The sequence below is a fragment of the Chinchilla lanigera genome, unplaced genomic scaffold (genome assembly GCF_000276665.1).
Source record: "Chinchilla lanigera isolate Chin_1 unplaced genomic scaffold, ChiLan1.0 scaffold00065, whole genome shotgun sequence".
In the NCBI taxonomy this organism is placed as follows: domain Eukaryota; kingdom Metazoa; phylum Chordata; class Mammalia; order Rodentia; family Chinchillidae; genus Chinchilla; species Chinchilla lanigera.
Window position 1 is genome coordinate 6,954,506 of NW_004955466.1, and position 21,139 is coordinate 6,975,644.

The following is a 21,139-nucleotide window of genomic DNA, read 5'->3' on the forward strand; positions in this document are numbered from 1 at the left end:
ATATATATAGAGAGAGAGAGAGAGAGAGAGAGAGAGAGTTTGTTAAACATGATGCTATTTGGTTAAGCAATAAAAAGTGGTAAATTTAATTGTTAACATTAATAATTTATGTTCATCAAATATTTGATGAAACTTTGAAAAAGTAATCTACAACCTTAGAGGAAATATTGAAATATATATAATCACTTAAGTATTAACAGACAAAATACATTAAAAAGTCCTCAGTATCAGTGAGAAAAATATAGATAAGTAATAGAAAAATAGATTATAGATACAAGTAGGCATTTCTTAAAAGGAAAAATATAAATGGACAATAAGCATATGACTGTGCTAACTGTACTAGTGAAAATAGGAATAAAATTAAAACAATTGCTAATCTCTAGATTTTATAGAATAACCACAGTGGCCTAAACTTGCTCAGAAATCTTTCCCACAAATCTACAGTTAACAAGGAGAATAAGTAAAGTCACCCTCAGAGTTTAGCTACAGCTCACATAAGAGACAAAAGTGACCTGTGGAAAATGTGTGTCCAAACCAGCACCGTAGTCACTCAGCCTCATTCTACAGCTGGAAGTCACAAGGGAGTTCAATAAAGCAAGGAAGAGGGATGTCAGATGCATCTTGGTGGAGGACGTACAATAGATCCTCTGTTTCACTGGTAGAAGAATCATATCTGAAACTGCTTTCAACTGGCCTGAGACGTGGAGGAGATGTGGAGGAGCACATGCTTCTGTGCTTGCAGGGAGCTTGGAGAGTGCACAGAATGAGAGGGAATGGTTGTGGAAAGGCCGTACTTCTGGGGCAAAGAATAGCTTTGCAAGAGCAGTGTTCTTCTTGGAAGCCTAATGATGGAAGAGGAGAAGGAAGACAGAGAGTACATGAAGATAGAGAGCACAACAAACAACCTATCAGAAGTCAGATCAAACTAATGTTGCTTATTAAAAAAATGTACCTGACTGCCTTCACGGAAGTAGATTCCCTTGAAAGAAATCCAGTAATATGCAGACAATATACTTGCTCTCCCCACAAGTGCCTTCCCTTACCCCCACCCAGGAATCACCTACTATTACTGATTACAAAAAGTAGCAAGAATAATAATAAACCAAATAAAGAGAATTAATGTGAAGATCATGGAAAAGAAATCACAAAAAATCCTTCCAGACTTTTTAATGAGAATGCATACCTTCTCAGAAAGCTTTGATCTGGAATACTAATATAACACCTTTTTAAAATTAAATATAATGAAACAAACAGTTTAAGATATGAAAGCCCTCCAGAAATCAGAAATATAAAAAAAATCAGTCTAGAAAAAAAATATGTGGGGAGTATCAAAATCAGAAAATAAATAAAAGAAAAAAGCAAAACTAGCCTTATTAATAAAGACTATATTGTAAGGTGACCACATTGTGCCTGCTGTGATATAAAGGACATAAAAATTAATATAAAGAATCAAATGAAAAGATCCAAAAATATAATGAAACATATATAAAAGAGATATAAATGATGCAAATGTATAATATAGAGGATAAATATACAGATGTAATATATGTGTAATTGGTGGTCATAAAATCATAAACTAAAACAAAACTAGCTTTTAAACTATATTTCAGGAAATAATTCTGCAAATTAAAAAACCATGAAATAAATACCCAAAGCATTTATCAGGCCCTTTGTATGCTTGGAAAAGTGGACTTGTTCTGATTAACTTCAAGATATGTCCTACAAGAACTATTTGATTTTGAAGAATCCTAATAATCAACCACAAAGACCTACCTTCTAACAAATGAAATCTAGTTGATGTTAGCATTTGTGATAGAAATCTATAAAGCAAAATAATAGTACAGCAACACTTTCTCCATGTGGAAATCTGCAGTCTCCCTTTTGGGAAGCTGCGTCTGTCAACTCCATTATTTGGATCACCTGTGGCTCATGTTTATATTGCCTAGTTTTTCTCTTAATGTTTTAGCTTGATAACTTTGTATTAATTAGATGCTTGTATCAATCAGGGTTTTACTGGAGAAACAGATATAACACAAGATGTACAAATTATAAGAAATTACAAGATTGGCTTACGACGGTCAGCCAGATAGCTGTATGAGGAAGCGTGCAGAGGGTGTCTGCACACTGAAGACCAAAGGAATCAGTCCAGGGTCTGGAGTTCACTGCAGAGTTCCATGCAAGTCCATACCAGTAGGCTGATGAGTCTGTGATGGAAGGCTGAAGGATCCAAGGTGGAAGCCGAAGAGTAAGGAGGCTGATGAGTTTGCGATGGGAGGCTGAAGGATCCAAGGCAGAAGCCGAAGAGTCTGCACTAGAAGCCAGGAGATGACGTCCAAGCTGAAGATGAAGACTGGAGCTCCTCCAAAAGCAATGAAAGTTCCTCTGTCCTTCTTCATTTCCCTTTTATATTATCTAGGTGATGATCCACCCTAGGGTGGCTCCTCTACACCCTAGGGTGTAGAATTGCTGAGCCAGTTGCTAAGCCAATGTTAGTTATGCTTCTAAACTTCTCAAGTTGACATAGTCAATCAACCACTGCAATGCTGGACATAAATGATTGTGTCTCTGAATGATGTCAACTTTCTTCAGATAGAATTTTCTTCACCTTTTGATCAGTCCAGTGTAATCAGAATTGAGATGATTAGAGGTGTTTAAAGTTTTTTTTTTAAGTATTGAAATATTCCATTTCACTCTTAGTGTTCTAGGAGTCCCTGCTGAAATGTTCTTTACTAATATCCTCTACCTTTGTAGGTCCTGAACTCCACACGCTATTTTCTCACACAGTAAGATTTCTGTGAACTCTGATTAGTTTCACACCGTTTGCTCTGTGAAGCTTAAAAATGAATGAGTTAGCTTTAGGGAAAAGCAGCTCTGACTCTTGTGCTCACATCTCTGCTTTTCTTCTTGTGAAGATCTTAGGGTCTTGGTAGGCCTGAATGGCTGATATTCTTTCTCAGTGTCTCTAACTTTCTGCACATATTACTTATAAATTAGTAAATCTATTCTATAGGGGGAAATGAAATAGAGTATGGGGCTTATCTTATTTTCTTCCCTTTGGGATTGCTGAAATCCTTGATGGCTTTCTATTTATGAGATGTTGAAGATGCCTTTTTAGTTTTAGTTTGTTTTTGCATTCTGTCAAGCTCTATATGTGTTCTCAGTGGAAAGGTGAGTCTACTACAAAGACTTAGCTTCGTAAGCTGGATTTCTCCCAACTTCTGTTTTTCTTTTTTTAAATAGAATATGGGAGAAAGTAATCAGCTGAGATGCAGGGGTTAGAATCAGGGTGGAAAGGTTGAAAAAAGGGGACGTGTGAAACAGTCATATTAACCAGTATAAAGATATAATTGCCAAGGAAATATGGTATAAATTGTAGGTATTTATGTGTTTGATGAATTTATATTTGTCATTCCAAAGTGTTTGCTATTGTCTAGCTAAAAAGGAACAAATCAGAAATATGGTATAAATTGTAGGTATTTATGTGTTTGATGAATTTATATTTGTCATTCCAAAGTGTTTGCTATTGTCTAGCTAAAAAGGAACAAATCAGAATTGGAGTCTTGGTAGATAATGTGATTGAGGAAGAATCATCCAAAGTGTTTGCAGTAATAAACAATACAAATCTATTCCTTTATCTTCAAAAAAAAAATGAAGACAAAAAGGACTAAATAGATAGGGAGAAAGTGTCAGGATGGTCAGTGGCTTGGAGATCTTAATAAAATTTATGATTTTCTATTAATGAAATGTGTACCTCAGTTTGACTGTTTGGTGTTAGAAATCCTTAATTCCATGACTGTAGTATTCTACCTAGTGCTGTAACACATGAAAGTCTCTGTCTTATATCAGGACAACAGATGACTTTCTGATTCAGTTGATCAGAAACAGAAAAAATTGTGAGAAGGGTAAGCTATGTGCAGAAATGGTTGCATTTATTATGGTTTCAACTTAAGAGTCAAGGTCAGTCTAAGGAGAAGAAGGGACATGAAAAGATTAGGAAAGTCAGGGTGTGGGACAGGTGGTCATGCTGCTATGATTGATTACAGAGTTGATGAGAGTAGGGTAGGCTCACGCAAGGAGCAGGATCCCAACCTCAGGAGCCTCCAGGAAATATTTCCAGAGGGCCAGCTGGAGTTATGAAAGGCACACTGAACAGTGTTGTGATTTAGACCAAGGTTCTGTAGTCACATGTGCCTCCACCGGATCCAAGTTGACATGGGATAAATTTCTGCTGATTTTTCTGTATCCAGAAGCAATGCTGTATTATAGAAAGAGAAGGAAGATTTTAAAGTTACCTAGACCATGAATTTGTTATTCACCTTTGTAAAGCAGAGATACTAGTACCTACACTGTTCAGTTTTTATAATGATTAAATTATTGATTTTATTTTCTATTTCTTTCAATGTCAGAACTAATTTTATCTAAGAAAACAACATTAAAATCCACACTGAGCAGTGTTTGAACCTCAGAAAGGGAAATTTGGCCTGATACTTCATTGAAATATTAATAATATTATTTTATTAATAGATATAAAACTACTGGTCATCCTAGGGAAGGTATCTTTGAATTACTCAGGTTTTGGGTTTTCTCGAAGGTTGCTCACATCTTATTGATACATAGCATGTTTATTTATTTATTCAAATATTTGGCTCAGGCAATAAACTAGAAGCTTTTGAAGGCAGTGGCTGTGTGTATAAATATATGTAACAGATGTATGCATATATATACTTATATATAATACTCATTTATATATGTTTATATATATAAAATATATATATATATTTATATATCATACTTGTGGCATTTGCATGCTACCAATGACTTAATAATCAGTGGGTAAATGAATAAATGAATCCATGTGCAAATGAAATGAAAATAATAATAGAATTATTTTAGAGTGCTTTGAAAATGCCTCTGTAAATTTATTTGGGAAAGAGTTATTTCCTTGTTTTGGGCACTTTTTCCTCATGTGTTAGCTTTTTGTGAATGTGACCAAGAACCTGAGATTGACAGTTTATAAGGAGACAAGGTTTGCTTGGGCTTACAGTTTCAGAGGGTTTGGTCCATGGCTGCTTGGTCCCATTGCCTGGGCCTATGGCAAGGCACAAACATCATGGCGGAAGCACATGGATGATAAAAGCAAGGAGAGGGAGAGAGCACATGGGTTTGTGGTCCCACTTTCCCCTCTCAGAGTAAACCCTAAAAGATCTGACTTTTCACTAGCTCCTACTCCCTAGACTCCCACCACCTCCCAGAGCACCACAGGCTGGCAACCATGCCTTCAGTCCATGACCTCTGGGTGAAATTTAAGATCCAAACCATAACATTCAGTTTATTAGACAGCATGAAATTTGCATACCTCCTATAAAGTATTAATATAAAGTAAAAATCTTATGAAGATTTTGTTCAGGCATAAAAATGTACCAGTGGACAAACAATGTCTGTCTGAATAAAATTTGCTATATAGTTTCAGAGAGTGCTAGACAGTTCAGAAGATGAACATGGAATATTTTGAAGAAAGCTCTGTTACAAATTACAGGGTTGTTAATTGATTTCCTGAAGAAGTTTTTTTTGTCGGGGGTGTTTTCTTGGTGATGTGTTTATGCTCAGTAAGAACTCCTACAATGTGTTGATAGCCTCATGTGGCATGTCCTGCTATGTGTGGATCAGGGGCTCTGGTTGCTTGGAGAGTTACTAATTGCTGTTACAAAACACCCTAAATGCAAAAGCTTAAACTTTTTTTTTTTTTTTTTTCCCTATTTGGAGATAACTGTAGATTCACATGCAGTTGTGAGATATAATGGAATATATACAAGATTCTCTCACTCAGTGTCCTACAATGATGCATTTTATATAATTAAGTTGACATCAGGCAACTGATACTGATACAAATCATTAACTTTATTTAGATTCATCCGTTTTACATGTCTCGCTCTCCTCCGTTCTCTCTTTCATTTCATGATTTAATGAATGCTGTATAAATGGAACCGTGCAAACTTTTGAGACCCGCTATTTTCACTCTGCTCACTTCCCTTCAGCTTCCTCCAAATTGCTGCCTACATCCAGAGTCTGTTCTTTCATGTTGCCAAACGCCATTCCCTGGTATATATGCATCGCAGTTTGTTCAAACATTCACTCGCTGGAAGGAATTTGTGCTATTTTTCCATTTTGGGGCTATCACAAATGGAGCTGCTATAAACCCTCACATGCAGGTTTTTTTTTTGTAACATAAATTTTTATTTTTCTGGGATAAATGCCCAAGTGCAATTGCTGAGTCACATGATAAGCACACATTTGTTTTTGTAAGAAGCTGTCATATTCTTTTCCAGAGTGACTGTACCATTTTGTATGCACCCTGGCAAGCTATGAGAGACTAAGTTCATTTGCAACCTAACCATCATTTGATTTGATGTTATTCTATTCTTATTTTAGGTGAGCAGTGACATCATGTTATATGTTTAATTTGTATTTGTCTAATCATTAATTATATTGATTATATTTTCATGTGTTTCTCCAACATTTGTATGGTTATTTTTCAGTGAAATATCTGTTTATGTCTTAAATGTTTTGAGAGCTCTTTTGTAGTTCATATAATAGTCCCTTGTTGGATATGTGGTTTACAAGTATTTTTTTTCTGTCTGTATTTTGTCCTTTCAATCTATTCACAGAGGCTTTTCCAAAGCAACAGCTTTTCATTTGGAAGTAGTATAGTTTTGCAAGTTTTCTTTTTATGAATTGTACTTCTGGTGTCAAATTTAATACCTCTGGACCCTGGTAGAGTTTAGGTTCTGAATATTTTCTCCTATCTCTTTCCCTAAAAGTTTTTAGTTTTAGCATATACTTTACTGAGTGATGGATTTTGAATTAGTTTTCATAAGGTGTGAGGTTCAAGTTGAGGTTCATCTTTGTATATATCAGTGCAATCTCATTTCTCTCAGTGTTTGTTGAAGGATGAGATCTCATTTAATTATATTTGCTTTTTCACCTTTGTTAAAAATGGGTTGGGAATACTTAGGTTGGTCCATTTCTATGTTTTCAGTTCTTTTCCATCAAGAAGTCTGTATCTCTGTCAACACAACACTGTTTGGATTACCACAGCTGTATCCAGTCCTATTACACAAAGTAGAGTGATTTCTCTTATCTGGGTCCTCCTCGATGTTCTTAGCTATTCTAGGTCTTGTGATTTGACATATAGATCTTAGAATAACCTCATCATCTCTAAAAAGTCTTTGTGAGATTTTGATGAGGATTACCGATCAAGCGATCAGTTTTACACGTCAATTTAAGGAGAATTCAAATATATATTACGTTGGGTCTTCCAGTTCATTTACACAGTATATTTCTTCATTAATTTAGGTGTTCCTTAGATTTTTTTTTTTCATTAGCAATTTGTTGTTTTCAGGATACAGAACTTGTTCATATTTGGTTAGATTTATTCCTAAGTATTTAATTTTCTTTGGATCCAGTGCAAATGCTATTTCAATGTAATTTTTGTTTCCATATGTTCATTATGCTGTTTTGGCCTTTTTTGATATTTCTTTGTCATTAGGCTGTGCTCTGTTATTTTTCCGTATAATCATCACGGCCCCTCCAGCAAGATTTCTGTCTGTCTTCTGTCTACAGTCTGCCATGGGCAGCAACCAGATCCTGTGTGTAGAAGTTAGGACTCCAGTGGGATTCCTTGGGGCTTTGAAGTGACAGCTGAAGGCCTCTGTTACATTTATAGCCCACATCCTTAGCGACAGTCTTTTCTCCTACTCATGGGTATTTTTATTTCCTTTGGTATTAATGCCTATTTTCTTTCTTTGTTTCTTTTTTTTTTTCGGTACTGGGAATCGAACTCAGGACCTTATGCTTGCCAGGCAGGCACTGTCACTGAGCTGTATCCCCAGCCCCTCAACACAGGATGCTATACTAAGTTAAACAAGCTAGACACAGAAAGAAAAGTACTCCATGACCTTATTAATACGTGAAATCTAAAAAATATACTGCCCTACAGAGGTAAAAAGTAAATCGGTGGGGAGGAAATAGGAAGATGAAGATCAAAGAATGCAAGGCAGCAGACATGGAGGTTGAACAAGGCTGGAGACCTGTCAACATGAAGACTATAGTTCATATTATATCATATTCAGGATTTGTGAGAAAAGGGTAGATTGATTTTAGATCTCTAGACACACACGTAAATATACATACAAATGGGTAACCATGTGAGATGATGAATACAGTAATTTACTGCACTGTGGTAGCCATTTCCCTAGCTGTATGCACATGCAAATGTCATGTTGTACACCTTCCATATACACAATGAGAAAAAGACAAGAACCTGGGAAGCAGCGAGAAAAAAGTGATTCCTTATGCAAAAGAGAGCCCTCTGGAAACTATCAGGAGATTCTTGTCAGAAAATCTGCAGTTCAAGAGACAGTGGGATGGTCTTTACAAGTGCTGAAAGAAAAAATCAACCAAGCGTCTTTATCCCTGAAAAGCTGCTCTTCAGAAATGAAGGAAATGCTTTTCTACATCTTCTCAAATATCACTGACCATCTAGGTAATCTCTTCTTTGAACTGTTCAAGTTCTGCACCTTTAGAAAAAAAAATGTGGTGTTTACTTTCTGTTATAGATTTTTAAGAGTTTTTAATGTATATTTTGATATGATTTCTTTGATGTATGTGTTGCAAAAATCTTTTGAAACCTGGGGTTAACCTTTTTCATTTTATTAATTTTTAAAATTATATTTGTCATATATCTTATAGTTTATTGGAATTATTGTAGTCTATATGTTGTTTCTTTTGTTTTATTTATCCTTGAAATACTGTCATAGAAAATTCTAGGAAGCATTTATGTATCTATTGGTACTCAAATAATTATACCATCTTTGTCTATTCCACTGTTACCAGAGAACTAAATTCTTGAGACCACCTACTAAGTGAGAAGAGTTTAAGAAAGCTCAGCTTCTATCATATTTCAAATATAAGTAATAAATGACAGGCTTTACTCAGTATAAATGTATTGATCAGGGTCTTTGTTGGGAAGTGTCAGCATGTTTGCAGGGAGCAGGGAAGAGGTAGTGTACTTTGAAATTTTTTCTGATTTTAGAGTACACATTGATTTTATATATAGCTGTAAACCATGTATATATGCCATATCTGCAGTCCATGTGAGTGTTAAAGGTTGTAAAAAAATGTTTCAGTGTGCTTTAGTTGTTCAAATGTTGGTATTTTATTTCATGGAGTTTTTCTTTCACTTAATGATTTTCCATTCTTTTAAAAATAGCTTTCTAGCTTTTTATCTTATATATAGATTTTTAAATTTGTCTATGCACACATGAATTAAGAATGTATTTATCTATTTATATATATGAGATCTCATATGCTGAGACATTAACCATTCTTCCTTTCTAGAGTAATTTGTGTCTTCACTTTCAGCACCATAAATTGGTTTGTTAGGTTTTGAACTTTGTATAGATGGAATTATGTAGAGTATTCTCATCTATGTCAGGGTCCTTCAGTCAACATTATGTTGCTGAGGTTCATTTATGTATGTTATGTGTAGTTTTCTTAGTCTTTTGCTAAATCTTGGAAACAACCCAAACACCCGTCAACTGGTGAATGGATAAAAAAGGTGTTTTTTTTAATATAATGGAGTATTACTCAGCCATAAAGAAGGATAAACTGAAGACATTTATTGCTAAATTGATGGGCCTTGAGACCACACTCTTAAGTGAAATAAATTAAACACATGTATGCAAATATCGCACTGTCTCTCTGGTGTGAGAAACTGAAAGTGTAAATAAGAACTAAATTGTACAATAGATATTGTGAAATAAGAAGAAATTCTTCAAAAGGAAAGGGGAACTAGGGAGAGGGAATGGGGAAAAAAAGGCAAGGAAAAGAAAAAATGGAAAAGAAGGCTGAAATGGAAACAAAGCTTTGAAATAAGGAGAAGAAGGCGGTGGAGGCGGGGGAGGGGAACGGGAGGACAAAAAGACAAATGAAGATGTATCGTGTAGAGGTGCAAACTCCCTATGATGAATAGAATCAGTGCATCTACCTAAAGAGTACCAATAAACTTAATTACATTTAAAATAAATTAATTGATTAATTTAAAAACCACAAACTACCCAACACCTGCAACTTAAAGGAGGAGAAGTTTATAAAGGTTCACAGTTTCAGTCTGTGGTGAGCTGACTTCAGGACAGAAACAAGATGGCGAAGGGGCCTGGGAGCCAGAAGCAGAGAGAGAAAAGGGGAGCTGGAGACCGGAATACAGCCTTGCAGGTCACGCCCCAGGGCCCCACCTCCAGCCAGGCTCTCCCTCCTCATAGCACATTCAGCCATGACTCTTCAGTGTACTGGGGAGTTAGTACAGTGCTATCATGAGATAATCGTCTTCCACACATGAGAACTTTGTGGGACATGTTAAATCCAAACTGTGACATTAGTTGTTACTTCTTCCCACGGTCTGTGTGTGAACATGCCACATTGTATGTATCTATTTAAGTGTTTGTGGGTCCTCCCATAACTTTCAGTTTGAGGCTACTGCGACCTGTGCTGCTACACTTGGAGTCTGTGTGGTTGGACACAAATATAAGATGCTTCTGTTGCACATACCCCTAGAAGTGGAATAGTTTAGTCTTAGGGATCTGTCTAGTTTTAGAAAATATTTTCAAAATGTGTGGAAAAGTGCTCTTACTTAGCCATATGTAAAAAAATATGATAGACATGACATTAAAAGCAGAGAACAACTGAGATTCTAAATTTCATCAGAAGCCTAATTTTGGAGAGTGGATGGTCCAAAACATGTGCAGCTTTAACAAGTTAAAAAATGACAGTAACAATTGCTATGTTTCCTTTTACTGCTTACTTCACTGCAAAACCCATATCCTGCAAAACCAGAGCGATTAGGTTTTCTATATTTTTAAAACAAAATCTTAGTTTTTACTTTGTTACATGGATCTGATTCCCAAGAATTAATCTCTAAGGTGAAACCAGTGAATTTCAGCCTATAATTTTTCACTGGTTATAACCGTCTTCAGTTGCTAAATACAACTTCATACTTTTAAATAGTGGAAGTTAATTTGCTTTGGTTTTAATTCATCACATTACATCACTCCTGGATGAATCCCTCTGAAGTCTGACACCCAGAGATCGATAGAGTTTTTTTTTTTTTTTTCCCCTCCGGTACGGGGAACCGAACTCACGACCTTGTGCATGCCAGGCAGGCGCTTTTGCCGCTGAGCTAAATCCCCAGCCCCGAGATTGACAGATTAATATCCAGGCAGAAACTCTGCTTTGTTCTGCATGAGCTGGTTATCCTGGGGATTTCTTTCCTTTTGTTTTTTTTATAAGTAAAAGTGAGCTTTCTTTTCTTCCTATAAAATGAATTAGGATGAAATTCCTGTGAAGAAATGTATTCCATTGTTTCATGGTCTTAGGGTTCCTTATTCTAGGAAGGATTTTTAAAATGTTTTATGTGCAAATGTCACTTGCCTGACTTCTTCCACTGATTTTTACTAATGCAGCTGAATTCCTGAGGAGAGGTTAGCGGTGCATAACTTAACCCTGTGAAAGGAGAGATTTCAGGAATGCAGTGGTTGCTCCATTGCCTGTCAAATGTCATTAGTACATTTTATCTTTTGTTCTAGGAAAGAAAAGAGGAGTATCATTTTTACTTATTAATTATTATTAAAAAATAAAAATAGATGACACTTTCTTAGTCCTGTTGGAGGATTTTATAGATAATCCATAAAATAATTTATCTTAGTAGAATGAGAAAACCCAGGAAGAGTTGTTTAATTCACTGTCTTCATGCCATTCTCCCCATTTGCACCGTAGGGGTTTGTTACACTAGGTAGATTAATAGTGGTCATTCTGCAACTGGTGAACTAAGGAGGAATCCACTATGCTGAAGTGCTTCTGCCTCATTATACAATGCAACTCAATTTTTCTTTCAGATGAAAATACCTTTTTTTTCCAAATCCATCTGGGAAAGTTAAGAGTGAGATTATTAAGGACATAAAATACACTTGTATGCAACTGGTTAGGGTAATTTGGTATAGCTTTTCTGGCAAGCAATTTGGGAGAGGCTTTTGAGACATTTTTACATTTTATCCACTAATTTTACCTCTGAAAATCCATGCTTTGACAATCTGATATCAGTAGGATATTTCTTGTGACTTGATTTATGAAAGAGAAATCTGGAAATATTGATATCGTGATAATGTAATGAACAAATTAATTTACAGCCACATGATGGAATAGTGTCACCAAAACTGCACTTTTAATTTAAGTATTTCATGGCATAAATTGATCATAATATGATTTTTTTTTTCTTCCAGTACCGGGAATCGAACTCATGACGTTGCACTTGCCAGGCAGGCGCTGTGCCGCTGAGCAAAATCCCCAGCCCCCAATCATGATATGATTTTGAGTGATGCTATCATGAATAAAACTTTAGAATTCTAGTTTCATGAAAATAGTATATACAGATAAATAAATATAAACAATGGACAAGTTTTATTTTCTTTTATGATGTTTAATTTTCCAGTTTTTGAATAATGAATATTAGAATTTATATGAAAGTATGTTGAAAAAATGAAAAAGAGAGGGTAAATTCTTCTTTCTTTTCTTCTTGTAGTGAGTTGTTTCCTTACAGGGTATTATTTAACTATGGTTTCTCAATTAGTTATTATATTTAAACGTCCCTCTTCTCTAAGGCTTTAGAGTAGAACTAATATCCTAATGTGTAAAAATGATAGAAAAATAAATCTAAAGAGAGAAAGAGCAAATGCTTACTCTATATAGCTAGCTCAGGCCCTTTTCAGATAGGCAGACAGACAGGTAGATAGATAGATCAATAGACATACTACAACTTGAATTTCAAATAAGATGACTTCCCCTTAGCAAACAGTAATGATCTATTAGAAAACTTACCAGTGAATCCTTTTGTCTTTATCAGCAAAGGGGAATAAATTTGTTGGATCTAAAATTTCAGCAACACATTTCCAACAAAATCTTGACTCTTCAGTGGTAGAGAAGGTGCATTATTTAATTGGAATTTAAGCAATTTTCACAAGTCAGTATTTATATTCTTATAGTACAGTGGATCAGATAACATCAGATGGTGCTAGATGTTATATTTTATTCGTGGTTGACGTCCATTTGGGAGTGTGGCTTCATAGCTGGAACTCAAAATATTTTGCTAGTTATTTGTTCAGCAGATGTCAGCAAGTCACAAGGCCTTTATGAGTTACATTTGCCTTTTCTGTAGAATGGACGTTGGACTCAGAATAGTGATTTTTTGGATCTGTGCCCAACTGGAAGCTCTGGGGAAGCAGGCACTGTGTGAGTTTTGACAGATGAACCTGGAGGGCCTGCCTAGTACTGGTCACAGCATAGTGCTTAGTGACTGGTTGGATTTACGTCTGAGTGTCTTGTGGAGCCTGGCCTGGGGCTCGTATTGCCGGGTTGAGTTTCTTGTAGCATGATTCAGTTTGTGTCTGTTTTACATATCAGGCATAAGGTAAGTTTTCATTAAAACACTGAAGAATTATTTTACCGATGAAAGTAACATTTGAAATCGCTGGTAATCATTTATCTTACTATCTTTATCTATTTTAAAGCCATAGAACAATGAATCAAAACACTTCCTACTGTTATTTGACGTTTATGCGTTTCTAAAGTCTTGATAGAGCTGCGTAGAAATTCTGTTTTCTTCAGCAAAAGGGATGGTCTGTGCTTTGACAGGTGAATCAAGGATAAGTAGGAGAAAAAAGGATGAGAGGGGAGGGCAGGCACGAGGGTAGCATGTGGGAGGAGACGGCCGATTCAGAGAGGTGAGACTGCGTGGCTGGAATGTGATATTGTGGGAAGGTAGTGAGGCTCAGGGGGCTGTGTATCCTAATGGCTCCCCTGACCATATGTGTTAAGTGAGAGCTTTGGCTTTATGGATGGGGAAGCAAGTCATCAGATGTTTTAAGAAAGAAGAGATAATGTGATTGTATTTATTACTACTAAGACTTCTGTACTTACTCTGTTGAGATTAGACTTTCAGAGACTGAGGGATATCCATGATGATGCCCCTAGGTCTTGATTCTAGTGGATATCACATAAAAAGTTTTTATCTTCATACTATGACATTCATTTTTTAGACTTGGTTTGCAGAGTTCTGCAAAATGATTTCTTAATATAGTTCCAGAACTCTTTCAAAGGGAAAATTTATAGCTTGTTTAAGAATCTATGTTGTTAATATCCTCATGTAAAAAAAAGGGGAGCAATAATCACCTCTGGAGACAAACAGAAGTCACCTTTAACCTTAATATTTTCTTCTGTAATCATGTAATTTTATTTGTTGATAATGGCAAGAGACCCATTGGTAAAGTACTCTAGGCAGAAGAAATTGGATATGACAGTCAAGGCAGAGTACATCGAATGTGGACCAGTGAGGTAAATGTGAGCTGTATCTTCAATGATATTTTTACGCTATCACTAAAATCTAAATTTTGCCTTGCCTATGTTCTGTCTAGAGATGGAGGGAGTTTGCCAGTGTGTGTAATTCTGGTGGGTCTATTTTAACTTGTCTCTTTGTGGCACTTGGACATACATCTGCACCTTCAATCAAAATAAAAAGGGAGCCTGTGTCATTAATGGAGTTAAACAAAAAAGATGCATGGAAATATAATAAAAGTCTTATTATGATGTGCCACCACATAGAGGATGGTAAATATTGGAACAGTTCATGTGCAATCTGAATTGTGAAAGAAATAAAAGGACAGAAATTGACTATTGCTGAAATGAATCTACAGTGATGAAAGTCTTTTATGGTAAATAGAATCAGAGCAATTTATTTTTCCATTAAGCTGTTTAGTGTAATGTTTATATAGGTATGTATTTCCAAATTTTTCCTCCTTAACTCTAATTTCATTTTAAACTTGTGAATAATATTAGTATTAACTAGTGATTGGACTATCTTCAGATTCATGAGAGCACATTTTTAAAATTCTCTCCAGAAACTTATCTTACAGCTGAAATGCAGACTTTATACAAGAATGGAAAGTGAAAAAAATGCTTTCTGTAGCAAACTAAAGCAACAATAAAGTGTAGGAATACACATGTTTAGAAAGTAACATTTCTTCATCCCTTACTATGTGCAGCTTAACTGGCTGAATTCATGGTCTTTCACTTCATTTTGTTAGTGAGCTTCTAATAGAAGGACTATCATTTTCCCCATTCACAGATGAGAGATTAAATAACATACCTTAGGCCAGAGAGTCAGGAAGTTATAGATATGAACACGCATTCATTCCTTTTGAGGCTGATCTTATGATCTAATGCTCCAGTCATCTGTAAAGAGTCACAGGCAACATGTGTGTCGGTGTTACCTGATCACCTGTCTAACAGCACTTTTTCCACTGTATTGTAACTGTCCCAGTATTTGACTAAGTTCTGTACTCATGATTGGCTCCTCTAGCAGCAAAGATGATGTCTTGTGCATCCTTCTACCTCCAGGGATTTAATACCATAGTAAGATGCACAGGAGAAGCTCTGCAAGTGCCTGCTGAATGACTAATACTCTCTAAATTCACTAGAGGTCAATATATTAAAGAAAACATCACATTATTATGAAAAATAAATGACGTGGGAAAAAAATTCCAGTTGCTTTTGAAGCTTTGGTATGGTGTTCCTTTTCGAATAGATGAGAATCTTCATAAAGTTAGGTGAGCTGGTTGCTGCTGCCTGTAGGAAGTTTGAGAGGTTATGAAAAAAATCAGGGATCATAATATAAACTAATATGGACAGTATTAGGGAAAGTTAAGATAAGTGATTCTGAAAGCATAATTCATTTATGCTTTATGATGGGGTCATCTTCTCCATAGTGGAACAGTCACTATTTCATGGATAGCCTCAAAAAAAAAGATAAAGGAATAGTGAGGGGGTATTTTAAGCCATAGGTATTTTTTTAAAGATTAAGTGAAATTAGCACAGGAAAGAAACTCTTTATATTAAAGTATTTTGCAGTATAATATAGTGTGGGGGGATCAACTTATCTTCAACTTTGAAAACTTGAAATCCTATCAAAGCAAAGCATAAAGAACAGTTCACCAAGAGGGTCATGGAAGCATTCTAAATGAGTTTGTAAGTGTATCTCTGAGGCAGGGAGTACTGAGTTCTGTAATCAGATTATTTCAAAGATGTTCTGGTTCAATGATGATAATGTCCATTTTAGTATGGGTATTTAAATCCCCTGTCAGAAAGCTACAGCCAATGAAAGCTTGCTGTACCTTGCTTTCTAGCTTGGATCTGCCATTTGATCCTCTCCTCATGAGTACTTTGAATTTAAATTCTGTTACTGCCTTTTAACAATCTCGAGGGGTCAGATACTAAAAGGAGTAAGGATTTCAGTGCAAAGTGATGATGTGTCCGCCCTGCTGAGACTGACGTTTTCACTTACCTATTACTGAAGCCTTACAGAAGACTGCTGAAGACATTTTTCCTGTTCCACACATAAATTTGTTTGGAACAGGAAAATATTTCAGAGAGAAAATGCACCAAGAGTGTAGTTTTCATCCATGATGTGGAGTTGGCGGGGTGCTTTTATTGATTTTGTTTTCCTGCAGTTGGTTAATGGGAGTGTACCTCCCATGTGGACAGAAGTTCATAATTCTAAATTTTGATTTAGTTATGAGACAATGCTAAAATATCAGTTAAGCAAAAAGAATGCTAATGCTCTAATGACCCCGGAAATGATATTAACTTTCTCTCTGAGACTCTTCTTGATAACCTGAAGACTGTGTGCTTGCCATGGGGACTATTATTTTCCACTCAAAGTATTTACTGCATGATTCTATATCATAGTGGTTCCTATGACCATCATCCTATCTCACTAGATTACTAGCTGCCTGAGAGCCGAACTGTGTCTTGTTAACATTCCTGGTACCAGTACAGTGGGAAGCACGGGTAGTCACAGCCAATGTTTGTTGGATTTTTTTCTGAAATGGCCCCATTCATTTCCCCTCTCACATATCCATCTCTCACCTTCTTTAGGTCCTCTCCATCTGTCCCAAGGACATGAGAGCGGATATCTGTGTTCATCTAAATCGGAAGGTTTTTAATGAACATCCTGCTTTTCGACTGGCCAGCGACGGGTGTCTGCGAGCCTTGGCAGTAGAGTTCCAAACCATTCACTGTGCTCCTGGCGACCTCATTTACCATGCTGGAGAAAGTGTGGATGCCCTCTGCTTTGTGGTGTCGGGATCCTTGGAAGTCATCCAGGATGATGAGGTGGTGGCTATTTTAGGTACTGTGAACTTTCCTAATGTAGTAGCAAACACATGACAGTTTTAGAGATTTTGCTTCTTGGGTTTCTAAACATGTATTTCCTTTGTTGGGTGACTTTGGAAATGGGGCCACTAATGAGATGATGAATCTTAATGGAAACTAGTAGTGCTATCTCAGCAAGGGATATCAGTATTGGTCACAGCCTAATGGGCTGTGTGAAGATTTGATTAAACTCAAGGAATAGTGGGACAGTACCTTGAGACTAAAGCTGATCACACTCTAAGCTGCTTTACATTCCTTTGTTGGTAGATGTAAGTGGGCTTTGGAGTGATTCTTGGGTTAGTAAACAAGGTGGTTAGTCTCAGAGGACGTATACAACCATCTAGTTCAAGCCTTTCCTTTAGAGAAGAGTCCAGAAAAGCTGAGTGACTTGCCCAATTAGTAAGTTAGTGGCTTAGGGCTTGAGAACAGATCATATTATTGTTCTGTATTATTGCACTGGACCTAAGTAACGAGAGGAAGGAGCTAAAGAGTTGAATGGGTCTGACCCATTATATTGGAGTAAGAACAATATAAATAAGTTAGATTTAGTTTTATAAAGCTAGTTCTTCCATCTGTCTCCATAAATGGGGAAAATTATTTGGCTGATAATGAATTTATTCTAAAACTCAGAGACCCAGCAAACAGCTGAATTAAGAACAGTAGCAAAGATAGTGACAGTGAATGTAGGTGACAAAGTTTTACGTATTTGGGGATACTGTGAGATGTATGTCTTGGTTAAAAAGTTTCTAAGTGAATTTCTAGATCACTTTCTGCTCAAATATCTGCAGCAGGTTCAAGAAATCCACACAGATATAAAAAGAAGCAATAATGAGGTCAGAGGAGAATCATTCTTGGTTTTTTCTCAGGTAAAAATAAGTTAGAATTGCAAGATGTCAAGTCCATTTTGATCACATTTATCAGTGCTATGTTTCATGAAAAACGAGCTCCATCTTTAAACTATTCGATTTTTAGCTACTAAGGTCAGCAAACCGTGGCTTGAATGCCACTTATTCTGATAAGGAAAAGATTGACTGATAGATTTTAGAAAACCGCAAAAGCAAAACTGGTTTCAAATCCAACACAAAAATGAAAAACTGATTTCAAAAAGCACAATTACTTCAAAAGATAAAATTCAGAGCTGAGAAGAAGTGACCTTTCATAGGAAAACTTTCTGTAAAGATTGTGAGTGATAGAAAATGGTTCAGGGTTGCAGATGAATGAACACCGTTGTTTATAAACCTTCCCTTAAGTGTTTATAGATAGTAGTGCAGTTACTGTTAACTTCTTCTAGAAACTATTTTTTTTTATAAATACGTTGGCAGGGCCTAGAGCTATAGCTCAGTCATAGAACACCTGCCTAGCATTCATGAAGCCCTGGGTTCTATATCTGCCACTGAAAAATAAAAACAAAACAAAGGAAAAAGAAAATAATGTTTTAGAATCAGGACTCTGGGTATGATTAGTGCTAGTTAGAACTTGTTCTTTTTGTTTGCCAGAGTATAACAAAGTGTATATGATCCTTCATAAATGTGTATATGTCACCAGGATGATCCAATGTAGTAAAATGAAGCATGCCCACACTACAACTATTCCTGCTTTAAGAGGCAGAGAAGACACAGCCTCAAAAAATATATTTTGTTTTCCTTAATGTCCCTGTTATTGAGGGGTGATAGAGAAGCTGACATTGTTCTATTACATGAAAGCCAGTGCTGTCACCATGCATCACCACCGCTGTAGACTTATTGCATTTGTTTGACCCTATTTTCTTCATTCTAGCTGTATCTGGGTAACTCCTTTTGTAAAAGAGGGGCAAACCGTGAGTACAGTGCTTCTGGGCTGGGTCTGGTAAAATGGAATCATTTGCTCAGCAAGACAGACAAAATGCATTTTGCTTTCATTTTAAAATAAAATGGTAACTGGTTTTCCCCAGTAACAGTAAAAATGAACACAGAGGCCCCGGGTATTAGACCAGTCTCATCAGATATCTGTCACATTTTATTTCTTTGAGTGTGCTTTTTGTTCTCCTTCCTCAAAAAAAATAGGATTCTGAGACTTTTCATACCTTGACTTAATGAGTTAAATTATATAGGTACCTTCCTGATAACCTTCTTTCTTTTATTTTCTTTCTGTTGGACTCTAAGAAAATCTGGTTCAGCCAGGAATCAGTTAAATTAGGATTTTTTTAACATTCAGGTTGCTTAACAGTTGTTTAAGAAAGGAGAGAAAAATACCAATGTACAGTTTCACATTTGACATTGTAAGGCCTGTCCTTTTGTTTCTTGGTCATTTATTGGTTCCTTTTTTTATTCCTCTTCTTGGTTTGGGTAGCTTAATTTTGAAACAATTTCAAGCTTAAAGAAACATAGCAAAACTATCAGGGTGTACACTGTGATCTGTCTATCTGTGGGTTGTACCTTAATGAGTAGGTAGAGTAGGTTTTCTTACCTTTACTTGATAGGCCCTGCTAGCTCACACTTATTCTTTTGCCAGTTGAAAATAGAGAAGGGAGGTCATTTTAAAATTAATTGGAATTTCTGAATCCAAAAGCAGGTGAAATTTTATTCTTTTGGATCTTTGCCTCCAAACAGGCTCTTGGAAGGTACATGATTCTTTGCTGTGTCAAAAGTGCTAAGAAGTTTAATGAATAAATTCTGAGGCATAACTAATTAATGGAAAGATAAGAAATGTAGTCAACAAATACTTCTTTTTTTAACACTGGAGGATGACTTCAAGATGTTTTTCTAAATAGGGCATAGGAATATAATTGCAGTTCATGTCTTTTATCGATTGAAGTTCTTTCAGTTCTTACACCTCCCACCTCCTTTTGACCTTCCTACTTTTTATGAAACACAAAGAATTCCAAATTAAGTTCATGATGCATGCATAACATTTTATATTCTTTAACATCTTCTTACTTTTTAGTTCCTACTGTATAATTACTTAATGTGAACAAATTTATTGGTATGGTGGAAATAGCCAGGTTACTTCTAAATGTCTTGACAAGTATATTGTACCTTTCAGACATTTAAAATTGCATTTTCCCACTAACAATAGACCGTAGTCCTAATACTTTTTTGTACCTATTCACATTTTGTCTTTTCTGTCTTTATCGATTATTAGAACTATAGGGTTAGAGTTCTTACACTGAGACAATCTTTATTTTAAGTCTTTTAATTATAGCTTTTAAATCTCAAGAGAGCTACACTTGTTTAGATAGTAGCTGAATAGAAATGTTAAATATTGTTATAGGCTTGGTGGAAGGAGGTGTAACAGAAGGAGGAAAAGACAGAAATTAAATGGACTTGGTAACATAAGAAAGTTTTTAGAATTTACATCAAGAGCCTATTTTAATTAGAACTAGATATTTAAAATCCATCTGTGTTAACATTTATGGATTATCAGAGGAAATTTACAAATGATGGTTCTCAAAATTAAAAATCTGCTTCTTATATTTATTCCCAAAAGAAAAAAACTGAGATGTGAATGAATAATATTTTACTATTTGAAGAATCTGTGAAAATGTGACTTTTATGCAATGGCTAAGATTTTTTTCTTGTATAAATTTGCCATTAGGAGTCAAGAGCTTCATACTTCAGACGCTTTAAGGGGATTTTCCAAAGTTCCAGAAAATTATTTTCTTCTGTGTTACATTTCTGTGTTTTGGATATGGAACTGTGAAAATTGTGGATATGCCCCATATATTATGGAGATAAGGTTCATTAATTGGGATTTTTAAAAATAAAGGGCATGGGCTGGGGATTTAGCTCAGCGGCAAAAGCACCTGCCTGGCAAGCGCAAGGTCGTGAGTTCGGTTCCTGGTACCGGA

At 35.8% G+C, this 21,139-nt stretch overlaps 1 protein-coding gene across 1 annotated transcript in view; it reads left to right on the forward strand.

The window, feature by feature from the left end:
- Kcnh5 (potassium channel, voltage gated eag related subfamily H, member 5) overlaps positions 1-21,139 on the forward strand; it is a 338,297-nt gene that overhangs the window by 250,075 nt on the left and 67,083 nt on the right. Inside the window, exon 9 of the mRNA XM_005399159.2 lies at positions 17,038-17,290. Coding sequence (XP_005399216.1) covers positions 17,038-17,290 — 253 coding nt within the window. The remainder of the gene's footprint in view (positions 1-17,037; positions 17,291-21,139) is intronic.